We start from the raw sequence: 17,697 nt of genomic DNA, 5'->3' as shown, positions 1-17,697 counted from the left end.
TCTGCTTCTTATGAGACAAGAAAGTGTTGCTGACAGGCAGTTCCGATGGGCAGAGATGAAATTTGGCAAAAAACAAAAATCCAGAAAAAAGTATAAAAATGTGTCAAATAATTCTGTCAAAAAGTACCGTCAGAAGTATTATAACATCAAAATTCATTCTACTAAACACTTCAAATATTTTTTTTTATCTGACAATATGCTTCACTATGTTTCATGAAACAGCATTAAACTGTAGGTAGTGTGCATCTTAATTAATTTCTTTAATCATGTTTTGTGAAACTGAAAAAAGAATGCAATTATGAGATATTATAATTAATGCGTAAATTGAACATGTACATTGTAAAGAATATTTACAAGCCAGGACCAACACCTTTAACATATATTAAGTAGTAGCATATATACAAAAATAATAGAAAATATGTGGAAAATTGTTTTTAGTTTAAACTCAATTAACCAGTGTTTACTGTTACTTAGGGATTTATGCATACTGCACATTAATTGTTAGTGTCTTTAGACTTGGCAAGGCATTTTTGTCCCCAGATTATCTTGATTCACTTCAGCATTGAGAATTCTATCACATCAAGTATTCCTTTTGGTTCTCACTCAGTATGTTCTGTGAGTTTGGATCATTGGTGAAAGGAAAATCAGGGCTGTCATCCAGTTCGGGCCCCTTGGTTTCTCTGCCTTGGAAGGTTTCTTTTCGTCGATACAGAAACTTTGCCATTATTGCCAATGCACAGAGAATGATAAATATAACAACAGCAATGACACCTGCAAATAAGAGATACCATGTTACTTATATGCAGCTGTGTTTAGTCAGTTTCTGAGAAATTCTGATCTTAGTGGAATCTTTCCTTCAAAGTTTCTTCAACCAACAGCAACAACAAACACATTTATTTTTGTATAGCGCATTATCACAACATTACATCGTCTTAAACAGCATCCCCACCCAAAGCCCCCAGTGAGTAAGCCATAGGCGACAGTGTGAAAATTAAAATCCCATTGCAAAACGGAATTTAAGAACAAAGAAATAATTTAAGCATCTTTTTTTGGTACTCCAACTGTAGAAGGTGCCTTCCTTGGCAGGGCAGAGGTATTGTTTTAAATAAAGTAATGGCAACTGGCAACTGAGGTGACCATAGGTACTGAGTGATACTGTATTGTGAGTGCTATTGTGACTGGAAAATAACATCTAAGGATGCAACTGAAATTGCATAGTTACACTGTAGATATTGAATTTCATCAGAAGCTTACTACTCGACCATTAATGCAGTATACTGTATGCATGCATGAGAACAGTATGCATACCACTGGACACATTTCAGTCGCCATCTTCCATATTGCCTGACCCAGGTCTTTACCAATGATGTAGCTTAACCCCCAGGAAAACTATTAGAATCTATCATTAAAAATGCATATTTGAGTCAATTTTATTTGCTACTTTATAATTATTAATCAACAACATAATTGCTGGTTTATAATTAATAAAAAATATTCAGACCAAAGTGTCATTGAAAGTTCCTGAGGATGGCATGACTCAAGTGTATAAATTCTTGAGGGAAATGGATTAGAACAATGTAGTGCATGGGAAAGGAAAAGGACAATCGGGTGGATGTGAATGGATAAGAACAATGCAATGCATGGGAATGAATGAAGAGAATCTAGTGGATGGGAATGGATAAGAACAATGTAGTGCAGGGGATTTTATAAGGACAATGCAGTGCACTAAATTCAATGTCAATGCTGATTGGAGAGTTCCATGCCAAAACAAGAAAGTACTTGAAGAGAAATTTAGACCAGAAAAATAAGACACAAAAGGCATGCATCTGAAGTGAATTTTGTAGTTTGAGGAACAAATTTTGCAATTAGAGGAACGTAGTAGATTTACTTCATACACACAGACACACACACACACACACACACACACATACACGTCGGCTTATGGGGCCCACTCATTCACTTCTATGGCAAAAATGCTAATGCTAACTATGACAACCTTAACCCCCACCCTGCCCTAACCATAACCATAAGTAACGAAGCAAAATACAAGAGTTTAGCATTTTTAGTTTTTTTCATAGCAGTTACCAATTTTTATAAAATTGAGGTTTCCCTTTGTGGGACCAGGAAACTGGTCCCCATAAGGGAAAAAAAAACAGATATTTATCAAGCATTGTGTTCCCATAAGGTACTGAATACCCGCTCACATGCACACACACAGACACACATATATATATATATATATATATATATATATATAGACATAACTTGTATGCAAGTACGCATTCACCTTTAAAAGCAATACGTGCGGCGATCGATTGTTGTAGGAGCGTGAATGTGTATGTATTTTACGTGCATTTGCGCTGATATAACAAGAACTTACCATGCATTTTAACTTTTATATGCTAATTTGTACTTCATTTGCAGTATAGAGGTTAAAATGCACAGTAATATTTTGTACATAAATGTACATAAAATATGTATGTATTTACGCTATTATATTTATCGATAACATATCGATTAATCGCACATATTGCTTTTAAAGGTGAATGTGCACTTGCGTACCAGTCATTTATATATATATATATATATATATATATATATATATATATATATATATATATATATATATGTGTGTGTGTGTGTGTGTGCGTGTGTGTGTGTGTGTGTGTGTGTGTGTGTGTGTGTGTGTGGGTGTGTGTTTGTGTACTGTCAGTTTCAAAATCCCTCAAATTACGAAATTAAGTAAATACATAAATGACAGTTGTCTCACATTACTGATGAGAACAATGACAGAAATTTGAAATATATAATTGTGAAACTAGGTCATGCTGAATATGAATTGAATACTGATTGTGTATTTTTTTAATGAAATTGTATAGCGATGGTCAAAATTACAGCAGTATTACTGGTAAACTACAGTCCCTGTTACCTCCAATTAGAGCAGAGTCGCTCCTTATTGCATTGACTATTGGCTCAGTGGTATCTATTGTACCCGAATGATCTAAAAGCAGAAAAAGATAAAGGAGACAGAAAAGACAGAAGGACAGAAAAGATTGCTATTGTTTAGATGTAATCAGTCATAACATGTGCTTCCTAGCATATTATGCACCATTTTTCCTCTTTTCAATCATTGCAGTTATGCACAGAGAACTGTTTTCAATGTTAAAATAAATCACACCAAATAAATAATACTTAATAAACTATAGTTGATACACGATCAATCACATAGTAATAATGCAACCCGTAGAATAATTATACAAACATTAGAAAAATTTGAAGATAAATTCTAGCCTTAAGAAACATATGTTAAAATTCATGTAAAAAGATGTGTACAAGATACTGGAGATAGACATAGATAAAGAGGATATGTTTTGGGAAGGAGAAATCTGTGTAACTTCTGATTTTTATTTAATATGTAAATTTACAAATGATAAATCTAGATTTTAACAATTTACTTAAAGCATTCATGCATAATGAATTACAGATACCTTCATATAATGCATTCATAAAGTATTATAGACCAGGCTATAACTATTTATTAAAAGGCATAAGTATAGCCATGTATATTATGTATTATGAATGCTCAATGAATCAGTCATCAATAATGCACTATAAATACCTTCATAATGCATTATAATGCATTATAGTATCTATATAATAAGCTACCTATAAGGTATAAGGTAATAAGGTATCTACAATGCATTAAAGATGACAGCTTCACACTGTTTAATGTGTTATGGCTTTTTATAGTTATAGCTGTGTATAGAATACTTTATGAATGTATTATAATGCATTATGATGATTGTTTTACTGTAAGTAAAGTGTTACCATATAGATTTCCTACCAAGGTTCCATTATTGATAACTATTAATTAGGCTTAGCTTATTCTTATTGACCTTATGTCATGTTACTCAAGACACTTTACCTGACAATGAATGAGTGGTTTCCACAGCAAAGGGATTCGTCAGTGAGGCTCCGCACTGTGACTCGTAGAGATACCCCTTCACAGTGACGGGGCTGCTATTCGGGTGGAGCAGGGCCGCCTTAAGTGGAGCAAGGCTGTTGAACTGCACCCCAGAGAGGCAGCCAGTGAAGCCCAGAAAATTCAGGCGGGAAATATCAGGGTCCAAGTCACTATTGTCTGTAAGAGCAACAGGATGAAGACAAAAAGAGGTTGAAAAGTGCATTCCAACCTGTAAGTTTTAAATGCAATATTCTCCATCTACAGTCTGTCATTACTTAAAATATACCCACTTATTACGTTACCCTATTATGGGACGATGGAGCATTCTATTCTCAGAAAAGGCTAATTGGAAGCCTAACGCAGACTATTTACCCAGTATTTATATTTATTTCGTTATGCTTGCATTGTTTGACACAAATACTTCCTCATGGGTATAGTACTCCGTATATTATCCTATATTTGCTATATTTTTTGCACGAGAATTACATGTTGCATTTATTTACAATGTTATTCTGCTTGAAATTTTGAGAATCTGCTTTAAATCAAGAGAAGTATAAATCTTAATATTAAATAGTAAAGGAGAAGCAGTAGCATCCCAAAAATATAAATACACATAAATACATTCAGTCACGGCAAACCATGTGACCAAATGCCTTAATGATCTGATGATACAAATGTTGAATTTTTGGCCTTAATTTAAAAAAATATATTTAGTGTAAAGACAAAGCAACTCATCATACAATGAAGACCATCCATATGAAGCATGACATCATGACACAGGGCTGTGTCAATTCATCTCAGACAGGGGTTCTAGTCAGGATATATGTGGGTACTGACCAGCTACATATATTAAGATATTCTGGAAAAAAAAACAGATGACCTCTATCCAAAATCTGAAGATGAAGAGGAATTTCACCTTCCAATATGATAACGACCAAATGCACACTTCAAAGTCAACTAAAAATGGCTTCTAAAAATCATGATCAAAGCCTTGGAACGGCCAAGTCAGCGTCCAGACCTCGGCGCCACAGAGAAAAAAAAATTGTGGAATACTGTAAAAAAGGCTGCGAGTAGGTCAGGAGATCCTCTGGCAGTTTGAAGGAGCTTTAACTTTTACTAATTAACGTATTCCTTGGGAGAATGTCCACATCTATCCAGCATATTTATTTATCCTGAGTTTTTTAAGGATTCTAATAAACTTCTACTCTTTGCAGACATTCAGCAGAAAACTGAAATAAGGTCCATTGTAATTTACATAGACACAATACCAAACCTGTGCAGCAACAATTATAGCCAATGGCTCTTTATATGAATCCATCCTATATAATGCATGTAATACATTTATAGTGCTGCTGAAACTAAAACTTCTTATTAATCTATATGTAAATATGTAGATACACATATATGCATATATACGTGTCCACATTGTAACCCTCTGCTGATTAACTAGTGAAATGGTACTGCAAGAGGTTTTGGCTTACAAATTCACATCAAAACAACAACCAAAAGGTAAAATCTAGTTTACCAGAAAGGAAAACTGAACCTGAGTCTCCGCCTGGGTCACATGTGTGTGGAGTTTGCATGTTCTCCCCATGTAGTCGTGGGGTTTCCTCCGGGTACTCTGGTTTCCCCCCACAGTCCAAAAACATGCTGAGGCTAATTGGACTTGCTAAAATTGCCCGTAGGTGTGCATGTGTGAGTGACTGGTGTGTGAGTGTGCCCTGCGATGGGCTGGCCCCCCATCCTGGGTTGTTCCCTGCCTCGTGCCTATTGATTCTGGGATAGGCTCCGGACCCCCCGCGACCCAGTAGGATAAGCGGTTTGGAAAATGGATGGATGGATGGAAAACTGAACCTGAGATGTAACTATCAATCACTCAACTATATTTAGCTTTGTAAAGCATATTTTTAGAAGTAAGGAAAAAAGTTTCTATAGTACACATAACCGTAAAATATTTAAAAACTCAAGCTTCTTCTCTGGATCAGCAAGGTGGTGAGGTGCTTAGTGCTGTTGTGTGTAGAGAATATGTTTCCCTTTCTTGATGCACAGTCTGTTGTGTTTTTTGCGACTTTTCTCCTTGAAAGATTAAATAATTAAGCAGGTTTTTTGTGATTGATGCACCTGCAATTTTTGCACTGAGTCTTTGCGGTCAGACCTCTGATTAACACTGCTAATCATCATTATGCCTCACCTTTGTAGCTGTGTTTGTAATTGTGAATTTACAAATGTTTTTCTAGGGGTGAAGTCCTTTTTGAGTTCATTTTGTGTGTCTGTTGACATATAAAACCCTTTCAGTAACTCTTTATGTGTGTTTAGTGTATGATGCAGATTTTTTCACCTTCATATGAAAAAACACTCAATTAAACAAAGCTGTGACAATGTGCAATTGCACTAATGAGCTATTAATCACATTCATTCCTGAACCAACATATTTTGCATTCATGAGTGAAGATATCAACGTTACGATCCTTTTTGAGTCCTCCTGCTACCCGTGTCCCTAAGATATTTAAAGTTTTCATTTGTTTGACACGTATTTTCTAAAGATTTACAGATTTGATAGGCTGGACATTTAATAGAAATATATATTTGAAGCATTTAATATATCTGAGTTTAAAAAATACTTATATGACATATAAATAACATAGTCGAAAACCGTGCTGTCCAAAACAAAATCCCAAAATCACGTATTTTGTTCTTCAGCTTTAAAGAAAACATGACTTTTGATGAAGTAAAACTGTACACATTGTTCTTTGCTCCAAAGCAAAACATTTAGTATGGTATTTAATTTTACTGTAAGTACCACATGAAAGACAGATTTTTTTGTTTGATTCTGAGCCAACAAAATATGGAGATAATGTAGCTACAAACAAACGAGATCCTCCTTAATGCACCAATGATTTATCCACAATAACAACCAAGTATAGCTTTTCTTACCATATATTTTTCCAATAACAATTGACTTGATGGCATTGAATTCATTGTCAGATGTTACATTGAATTCCTCTCTGGTGTTCTGGTCAATCTGGGAAATAAAGGATTCAGTAAATACAGTGAATTGTTTAGAATGGAAATTGACACACCCATGTTTCAAATGATCGAATGTGTATTCTTCCATAGAGAGCTTTTTAATTAAAGCCACTTTTCAAAGTACTTTAAACGCATCATTGAATTGATGTTGAGCCCATTTCATTCAGTTATACGAACTGCTTCTGAACCAATTTTCTAGGTGGGCTTACATGTTCAAAATATGATTATTATGAAAGCTTGGCCTAATTGATAAAGTTATTTCATGCACAGCAGTGTTTAGGAAATTAGACTGTCCATCAACAAGAAAATATTCACAAATTTTAGATGCACACTTAAAAAAAAAATCTATTTAAAGAAAAAATATCAGAAAGCAACACAAATACATTACCTGAACACTAAGAGCATCTGCTTGCCGTTTTATGAGCACTTTATGTATTAGTCCATTTGCAATATTTCTTGTACTTATCCTGAAAACTTCTGCATCTTTGGTATTTTGCAATTTGTATTTAATATCCAAGTAACCTTTAAACAATAAGCCATTTGTCATGCATTTTAAAGGCACACAAGAAGAACATATACCTTAAATTAAATATAATGTGAAGTAGATTCTGGCTTATATTGCTAAATTCATAAAGATTTCTTCCAAAATACTTACTCCCAAAAAATTCTCAGCAGACCAACAAATTTAGATGTTTTAAAGATACATAATCATCTAGCGGGAGTGGTTTAATGCAATTAGTAAGTGCTACTTTCTTTGTAATATAATCTCCTTGTGACTACAAAGTTTCACCTGATTATTATCATTTTAATTAATTCAATACCTACATTATAAGAGCTAAAAACCATAAAATGATCAGTTTGCCCTCTGAAATAATGTAATATTCATAAACAACTGCGACTGATCGTCAAACAAATTCAGTTCAATAGAGATGCTACGGGAGAATTTGTAGGGGAAATGGGGAGTATAGAATGGGAGTATTTATAGGAGAAATTCGGAGCATAAAATGGGAGCATTTGTAGGGGAAAGTGGGAGTATAGAATGGGAGTATTTATAGGAAATTTTTAAAACAAAAGTCACAATTTAAAGTTTTGCAATTTATATATTTGCTTCTGCTTAGTTCGTTAATAATATTTTTTTAGCTAGTAATCATGACAGAATTGACTTATCCTGAAAGGAATAACACTGAATATCTACTTAGAAACTGAGCATTTCCAAAATAATTTACGAAGAAGCAGCACATAAAATGAATGAATGTTCAACTCACCGATTCTGTTGAGCATGACTGCAAGGTACTCCCGATAGTACGAGCTAACGTACAGGAGCAGCGTAGGGGCCTGAGTGGTGCGGAAACTGAATGCAATGCTTTCACCTCTAAGGGTCAAATCTGAGTAAATAGAAGATGATTGGGAACTTGCATTTCTGTTCAATTCATACGGTTCCTTAAAGGTGTACGCTACAGATGTTCCAGGTTTAAAGTAAGCAGAGACCTCTGAAATAAATTAAAAAGAGAAAAGAGTGCGTTCAAACAAATATATTCAGATAGTTAACAACTGGGTTAGAAGAGTCGTCATATTGCTGTATATGTATACAAAGTTTGTCATAATAGCAGAGAACCTGTCAGCCTGTCGAGACTTCAAAGGACATGTTGGAAAGCATGACATACGGAGGGAGTGTAGACTGGGTTTTTTTTGTATGAACTCACTAACTTTGTTTCTAATGTTACAAAAGAAAACTGGGTAGTTCAGTGAGCAAACACAAATATTTATTTTATTTATAAGCTACAAATTGGCCAAACCTCATTACAGTTAAGCTATATAAGCTATAAGCTATACTTTATACTGGCTATGTAACCCATTTTTTATCCATCCATCCATCCATCCATCCATCCATCCATCCATCCATCCTCTGTACCTGCTTTTCCTATGCAGGGTCCTATGCAGGGGAAGCTGCACTGCTTACTGTATGTGGTTAATCACTTTGACAGGGAGTCTTAGCTCTATTATTAAACTGTTTATATATTTTTACGCTCTCCCAGCCATACCCCCCAGGGTGGCCCCCTCCTTGTACCCTGTACTTCTTGGGATGGGCTCCAGCTTCACTATCACCCTGTCCTAGATTAGCAGGTGTGGGACATGGATAAGAATATTTTAGTCATGTTTTATATTCTGACAAACAGCTGTGTCCTGTGTACACTAATTGTTCAGATTAGCAGAATCCTGTCCCTTTGCAAAAGTATTGCACAATTCTGCTGTTCAACACCATTGTCTACTTAATATATTTACCATATTATCTATTTTTGTACGGTATAGTCATGATTCTATACACCTGAGAGGTCTTATTTTCTAATCTCATTTTACTAAAGCCACTAGGGTATTTACCTGTTTTAAAGTACATAAATAAATAAAAAATGTATGGGTTGTTATACACTACTATCGCATGGACAGCAATCAATCCTGAAATACAACTGTCTTGTTAAATCCTAGAGACAGACACATTTATAGGTTTAATTAATAGTCACAAGTTATTATATGTCATAGATACCATTTTTCTCTTATAGTAGTTTACTATAACATAACTTGTGAAATAGAGATATAAATAGTAAATTCATTATAATAGGGATACTAGTTTTAAAGGGAACACCCATATCAAAATAATATGCCTATGATTTAGAGGCATCATCCTAATAAATGACTAAAGAATTAATATTTTAACATGCGTGTCACAGCAACAGCAGGTTATTTGAATCTGAGTTTTATTAATGAGAATGTGTAGTCATTACATGTGTGACTAAGAAGTTTAATGGAAAAGTATGATCACAAGGTTTCTAATCTATAAGATTTACAAACAGCTCTCACAATGATGATGCATATGTGAAAAAGGGTAAAGTGTATCAGGCTGGTTTTTAAAAATTATAGTTTCCAATCAGATTCCACAACCAGATATATTTGGGGACTCCAGGAAATGTGGCTGAGAATCTAGGTCACGGGAACTGAGTGTGTTTTATTAGCTTCCCGTTGAAATAAAAACCATCAATGCTAGTAAGATTGCACCTACCTATAAATTTGGTTTCTGTTGACCTCCAACACCTAGATTTAAATGGTTGTTTTCAGGCATTTTAAAACACTGTTAAATGTGAACACCCTTGATGGTAATAAAAGTTCTACTGCCTCTCACAACTTTATTTTTCTTGCTACCTCAGCTAGCTCTTGGCCCGTTTCCTGGATTTACTGGAGAATTTGCTGACTTCCTCTCTAACTTGCCTGTCAGCATCAGTAAGATTATGATTACAAGACATTTTTTACATTCACATTAAACTGATACCATCAGATATTCATTTGTAAATGTTGCTTTTGTCCAAAATATTATCAGTGCCTGCTTATCATTATTATTATTATTAATCACACTCAAGATCCTGTCTATCCTATGGAATTGAAGTTCATACTTAAGCAACACTGCACTGTCAGTTCTCACAATGGAACTGCAACTGACCTACCTTGTAAAACTATTTTTGGCTGCACTTTGACAGACACCACTATGACAAACTTAATGGGTATAATCGGTAATGGCTTCATCTGGAAAAATGAATCCCTGAAAAATGAATGATGCTCCATCAAGCACAGAGGCAATTTAAACTGTCAAAGTAACTTGCCACTATTCTTGACACCCTAAGCAAAACAATCAACAACCAAAACAAAACAAAAAAATAGGTAATATAATGATTACAATGTAGTGTTAAAGCAGACCTTAATTATAATGCAGATGTAAATCTGTTAATTTACAGGTAATCCATTTCACATCAGTAAAGTGTCAACTATCTATCAATCTATCTATTTGATTATCAAACAATCTAGTCAAACAAAAGCTAAGAAAACAAATCACGATGCTGCTGTAAGCACGACTGATTCACAGTCCCATTATAATATAACTTGTTAATGATGTGATATGAAGTATGTTGCCAGACTCAAAATCAGAAGATGTGAAACATTCCAGCTGTGAATGTTGCTGTTACAGTATGTATAATTAATGCTATATCTCATTTGCATTAGATACTGCAGGTGAAAAGACTAATTTACAAAAACTAGTGGTAGATATCATGATTAAAAGCTTGTGGGGTTCCGATTCGAGTTCTAGGAGGGAACTTTCTGTAATACACTTAAGAAAATCATCTCATCACCATCCAGAGCTGGGTGGTTCAGGTCCAGAAAAAAGGTCCAGCCCGAGATTTTGGTTCAACCAACCAGTTGAGCATAAAGAGTCACAGAATAGTCAACTGGTTGGTTGAAACAAAATCTTGGGCTGGATTTTTACTAGCTGGACCTGAACTATTCACTCCTGCCACCATCCATCTTCTAACCACTTATCCAATACAGGGTTTGGTACCTATCCCATGCAGTATAGGACACAAAGCAGCAAAGTACCCGGGACAGGACCCCAGTCCATCCTGGCCCCCCACCCACAAACATTCACACATATAAACTAGAGAAAAATTAGAGATGCCACTTCTCATTTGAACTGTGGGAGGAAATATCAAAACATGGGAAGAACATTCAAAAGTCCATACAGACACCCTGCAAAAGGGCTACCCACTGTGGTACTTGGGAAAACAGTATTAAATAGAAATAATTAACTATTTCTTCTGACATTCATGTCCCTTGAGAGTACCTCTTATTCTCTGTGATGATATATGCACTGTTCCTCAGCTCCTTTATCAAGATATCTTTTATTTTTCAGCCTTAAGTATTGTTAACCATACAAATGGAACCAGGCATAGGATTTTTAAACACTTTGTCTTTAAGACAAGACTAAAAACTAAAAAATTTATTCTGTCCGGAACCGAAAGCCTCTGAGTGGACAATAGATCCTAACTATTGAGCAATTTGCAAGATAAGCAGCGAGTGCTTATCTTTTCCTTTTACCCAAAAATATGCGTTATAAACTAAAAGGTGCGGGTTAAATCTATGGTTCAGTTTTCCTTTCTGGTAACCTGCTTCTCATTTTTCAGTTGATGTGTTTTGATGTGAGTTTGGAAGCCAAAACCTTCCTTAAAAACCTATTGTTCAAGTCCAGGTAACTAATATCTGGGAAACCGTTTTAACTGCAGCACTGGCTTACAATAGAGAGCGATGCACTTTTACTAACTGAGCAATTCTATATCTTATTATAATTCCGGTTGCTGACGGTAAGTTTTCTAACATCATGTACACATCGGGTTGGGATTTGACTGTGTGCGCCTTACGATGGACCCACATCCTGTGGATGGACGCCCCCTGTGTGGAGCCCCATGCTTTCTGGCAAATGATCAGGCTCACAGTGGTGCTGCATTGGATTAGCAGTGAAAAAGGATATGAAAAATGAATGGAGCAAGACCAAATACCTGGCGTATCACAAGTCAGCATGCGGCTGGTGTTCCTTAGCTGAGCTCCCATTTAATCAGCCATGATGGAGATGTTGAGCAAATAAATTTCCCACTAAATAAAGTGCACAGGGTGAAAAGCCCTATTTTTTTCTTAATTTTAAATTCTGTTAAAAACTGTGAAAATGTTGCTTCAAAATAAATGTTATAAAACCACTAATTAAACATTTGGTTTCATCTAAAAAAATGTTTTAGTATAGATATTTAGAATAGGGGTGGCATGGTGGTGCAGTGGTTAGCACTGTTGCCTCACACCTCTGGGACCCGGGTTCAAGTCTCTGCCTGGGTCACATGTGTGTGGAGTTTGCATGTTCTCCCCATGTCGTCGTGGGGTTTCCTCCGGGTACACCGGTTTCCCCCCACAGTCTAAAAACATGCTGAGGCTAATTGGAGTTACTAAATTGCCCATAGGAGTGTATGTGTGTAAGGAATGGTGTGTGAATGTGCCCTGCGATGGGCTGGCCCCCCATCCTGGGTTGTTCCCTGCCTCGTGCCCATTGCTTCCGGGATAGGCTCCGGACCCCCCACCACCCAGTAGGATAAGCGGTTTGGAAAATGGATGGATGGATGGGTTTCATCTAGAAGAATGCATTATTGGCTTTGTGGATAGGCATTACGGGTAATTTTTTATATAATGGACACAACTTACACTTTGTTAATCACTATTGCTTAGAATTCATTAGTTATTATGCTTAACATTGGACAATTAGAAACAATTAAAAGGTGAAAAGCTAAAAGTTAATTGACAATGCAGTAGATTGACTTGTTTTGTTTTAAACACATTCAGAGTTAAATATACAATGTTAAAACATGTTTAATTATAGATAACTGAAGCCCTGTTTTGGATAAGCAGTTTGAAGATGGATGGATTATATGAAGTTATAATTCATTGCCAAAAAAGTCACTCTAGCCTAATTAATTTAGTATATAAGGGACATATATACCTTATGCAACACAACCAAATATTCTTTCCGAGATTTACACATATTTTTCAATATTTTTCACTACTAGGTTATGTCGCAAGTTATGTTGTAAGTAATTATTATTTTCTTTAAGCTTTCCAAGCTACCTGCCACATGACTCAAAGACTACGAAACAATGGCAGCATTAAAAGTGCTGCGTCATTTAAAACTAGGCACCTAGACAAAATTTGCAGCGGTTTCTTGGCTTGATTTCCAGTACAATGTCTTGCTTGGTGACATCAGTCTACCAATAAATAATGCTTTTGATGTTTTCGTTGATCATAAGCAAACCAATACAATATACTGTAACAGAGGGGACGACCTTTCTGCAAAAACAAACAAACATAACATAATGTAGACCTTTAAACGTTTTCACATCTCAGTCACATATCTCCCTCACGTTTTTTCATAAAATTGTTCATAGTTCATATTCAATATAACCTCATATGCCGTTTTCTTTTTTTTAAAATAACAATTATAATGTATAGTTTTAATGGGCCAAGAAATATTTCATCTATGTTTCTTTTTTACCTTTTGTGCAGAATGGTCCCAAAAATGCAGAAAAACTGCAGTCACACTCAAATCCATTGTACCTCTCCACACATCTGCCTTCATTCTGACAGAGGCTGCCATAGCTGCTACAGTGACCAGGACAACCAGCTTTTACTCCAGGCGTGATCTTGGCCCGCTCCTCCAGGTCCAGTCTTACTCCATTCAGCTGTAAAGAACGGATGCATCCCAGAAAGCCTTTCTGCCTTGACGCTGTGCCTCCTGTAGAAACAAAGACAGGCATGTGTTCTTCCCCCTTTTTCTTCCCCATTTCCATGGCGGACATCGGCACCGCAGTGCCAGGCCCATTTCCCCTGCACTACAAAAGCTGCTTTGTAAAAAGCCCATACTGTCCACTTGATGGCAACAATACAAACAGTCGTGAGTGGCAATTCATGCAAATGTTACTTCCATGAAATGACTTTCTACCTGGTTTTTTGATAACTATTTTCATTTTCACATTTTCACATCCTAATTCTTGAGGTCAGGCCACTATTCACTCTCACTGTTCCCTCATAGCAACTTCCTGGGACACTCTGACTTCCTGGGACACTCTTAAGATTCTTTTAAGCACATGGGGATGTTTTCAGCTTCCTCTTTTTTGGTTATTGGGAAATAATAGAAATGACCGTGACAACATCAACATGCAGTGCAATGGTACAGATAATCACAATAGTAATTTTGTTTATTACACACACATACACACACACACACCCAAACTTCAATATATCAAAAAAAATTGGAAAATATTTACTAATTAGCTGAACTACAGAACTGAGCATCCAGTTCCCATAAGTTAACCAACAAACAAACATATAATATCTTTGGTTATTATGTGTGTATGTTTAGGTGTGTGTCTGTGTGTATACACAGTACGGTACTTCCCCATTGACAGTCATTACCGATTTTATATCTGCCTCTCATTCCCACAATACCTTCCTTCCTACCAGGAAGCTGAACTCAGTGCTGACAAGTGCTCCAGTGGTTCCTCGTCCTATAACAGCTCCACTCACATCCTTTTTTTTTTGCAGTTTTCATGTTGGGAAGCTAAGCACAGAGCGAAAGAGTGACACTGCCCTCGGTGCTGGCAATCAGCCCATCAGTCACCAAAACCGGCTACTCCACAGAGCCGACAACCCCCCCCCCCCCACCCCATCCCCTGGCAATTTTACCCCACTGCTCGGGGCTCCCAATCACGACTGGCAAATGACACCATGTGAATCTGAGCTGAAATCTGCACGATGTATCTCAGTCTGCTTGCTGCTGGGCGGACGGAGCCACTTAGGAGGGCATCTTACTCTCACGGGCAGAGAGAAGTTTCCGGTAACATTTTTCCACCCTTGCTTTGCTTACACATTCTGTGTGCATTATCTGTAGCTACTGTAGGACTCAGTATGCAGCCTGTGGCAGGATGAGAAAGAGGGTGGGGGGACGGCGGCGGCGGAGGGGGGTAAAGCTCAAGTGCCAGATGCAGGAAGTAGCCTAGATTAAGTGGGGGCGCCTGCTTCCCGGACGGACCCCTGCTGTCTTAGTGGAGTCCGTGTTCATGCGCCTGTACAACAAGTGCTTCCCATTCCTTCTTCCCTCTGCCTCCTCATGGTCTCACTTTTGAGTGCAGGCCCAGGGCCTGAAAGGGGCTGCGTCTCTGTGACTTTATCAGCCGCCGACCACAGGCGACTGAGGGCGCGATGCCCAGCAGGACTCTGGCACCTCTATGGCCACCTTGTTACACGGCCTCTAACTGAAAGCATCTTATTAGAAATACATGTATCCCAGCATCAAAACAAACAGCCCCCCTCAGCTCCTCTTAAATGACAGCCACCTGTTAGGCAGAAGTAAATCAGATCAGTTTGACTTCTCTAATAGCATGATATAAAGACAGCAAATGCAGGGGTAGCCAAATTTGGGCAGCTGGCTGGAGTGAGATTTTCAGTTCAATACAAGTCTGCACACTAATTTACATGCATGTAACAGTTTTATCACCTTGTAAATAGTCTGTATGGTTTGCAAACTACCATAACACTTTTGATGTAACTAACGTAAGATTTCTTGCATGAGTGTGAGAGTCTGAAAGCGTGAATGTCACCCCGGATGTGTGAGAGCCGGCAAACCTGCAAATGTCCACGTGTTGAGAAATTAATAGCCTTATGCAAGCACAAGAGAAATTTGAAAGGTGCTCATTTTCAAAACATAAGCATGTATTTGAACAATTCATTGTATCTCATGAACCAGAATCCTATAAGAATTATTAATATCATATTTATAATATCATATTTGCTTGTTTTAAAAACATTAATGATTTATTACTATACTATACCTAAAGAGAGCTTCCTGTCTAGGGTCTGTGCAGTTTTAAATAAGGAACATTATTTGAGCAAAAGGTTTTAATGTGAATTTCATAAATTTTTTTTCTTGTAATTGGAATTTGCAGTCTCAGGGTACATCCATTGATTCCAGATGGATTACCAACAAATCCAGTTTAAATTGTGACTAGTGTTGAGACAGTCAACACTTGCCTGCAGTAATTCCTTGGGATTACTTGCTAAGACCATGAAATCGATACTTCTCTCATCACTCTGTGTTCTTCCTTCTTCGGTCTAATTTATTAGCTTGTATGTTTATATATTTGTCTTTTGATTTACATGCAACTACTGCAGCATTAGCTATTGCACAAGGTTTGTGCTGTAGGTGCTTATCCTTTATGACTTCCAAGTAGCCGGTATTCAATAATTGAGAGCAAGGGCATGCAAGCACAGACAAAGCTTGTCAATGTGATCCAATGTGTTGAACTGAGAAAAACAATTCTGAATGTTTGAAACAGGGCTTTTTGATCTTTAACCTGATTAATGATTCTTTGTCTCAGTATATACTGTCATGTAGAAATGACAGAGCTTATAGCAGAATATCTAGCAAAATGAGCAACAACAAAGCAATAATAATATAACAAATATAAACTAACCTTATGCAACATGTAGTAGCTTGAGACCATCATAAATATGCACAATATTGTAAGATACAGTATTTCAGGAAATGTACTTTGATTGTGACATGCTATCATTGCAAGCATTTTGACTACTTAGCTATGAAATATGCTGGTGGTTTAATAATGGATCAGTTATGGAAAAAACAGCTACACAGTGTTTAATGGGAGAAATGATCTCCTACCTACAAATAATTGGCTGTTGAGTTGTAGGTGAATGTGCCCATTGACAGGAGCCTTCTGGGTCCGAGTTGGCAGCTGATCCACTTGCAGGGAAGCTTCTTTCACATTCCTCTCAGCTTTCACATAGTGCCACCGGTTGTCATTTAATGGAGTCTGTGTCTTAACTCTCACATCAAATGGACCATTTCCCACATCATACGAGAAAACAACCTCAGAAGGGGCTGAAGAGTAAACAAACAATCAGACAGACAAACAGACAAACAAACAAACAGACAAACAAACAAACAGACAAACAAACAGACAAAATAATAATAATAATCACATACTGTAGATAGAATTACATAGAATACATAGAATAAATCAAACTTAAAACATGTATTTCTTTTAATATTCATCACTTAAACCTATCTGCTTTGAAATACTGTGATATTTATCACGAGGTTCCATGTTGATTTCACATGCGGTTTGTTCAGTCAAGCAAAATATCAAGCAAAACAAAATCACAGTTCATCTACAAATTAAAATGCAAGCAAAAAAATGTTACATTAATTACTTTATCCATAATTTTCCTTTTCCTGTTATCCAAGGTCATGGTGTGCTTGGAGTTTATCTCAGATA

At 36.6% G+C, this 17,697-nt stretch overlaps 1 protein-coding gene across 2 annotated transcripts in view; it reads right to left on the bottom strand.

Annotated features, from left to right (window-relative positions):
• Positions 1 to 239: 239 nt before the first annotated feature.
• The window catches only part of cntnap3 (contactin associated protein family member 3), an 87,403-nt gene continuing 69,945 nt past the window's right edge, over positions 240 to 17,697 (bottom strand). Inside the window, exons 17-24 of one of the 2 annotated variants that reach the window (XM_049018824.1) lie at positions 17,082 to 17,300; positions 13,899 to 14,138; positions 8,257 to 8,481; positions 7,380 to 7,513; positions 6,899 to 6,986; positions 3,926 to 4,141; positions 2,930 to 3,001; positions 240 to 771 (exon numbers count right to left, since the gene is read on the bottom strand). In XM_049018824.1, the coding sequence (XP_048874781.1) occupies positions 575 to 771; positions 2,930 to 3,001; positions 3,926 to 4,141; positions 6,899 to 6,986; positions 7,380 to 7,513; positions 8,257 to 8,481; positions 13,899 to 14,138; positions 17,082 to 17,300 (1,391 nt within the window). In that variant the 3' untranslated portion in view covers positions 240 to 574. The remainder of the gene's footprint in view (positions 772 to 2,929; positions 3,002 to 3,925; positions 4,142 to 6,898; positions 6,987 to 7,379; positions 7,514 to 8,256; positions 8,482 to 13,898; positions 14,139 to 17,081; positions 17,301 to 17,697) is intronic. The other variant, XM_049018825.1, reaches the window with a different exon arrangement.

Source organism: Brienomyrus brachyistius, chromosome 7 (genome assembly GCF_023856365.1).
Source record: "Brienomyrus brachyistius isolate T26 chromosome 7, BBRACH_0.4, whole genome shotgun sequence".
Lineage (NCBI taxonomy): Eukaryota > Metazoa > Chordata > Actinopteri > Osteoglossiformes > Mormyridae > Brienomyrus > Brienomyrus brachyistius.
The sequence above is the reverse complement of the archived record's forward strand: the minus strand, read 5'-3'. Positions and strand labels throughout refer to the sequence as shown.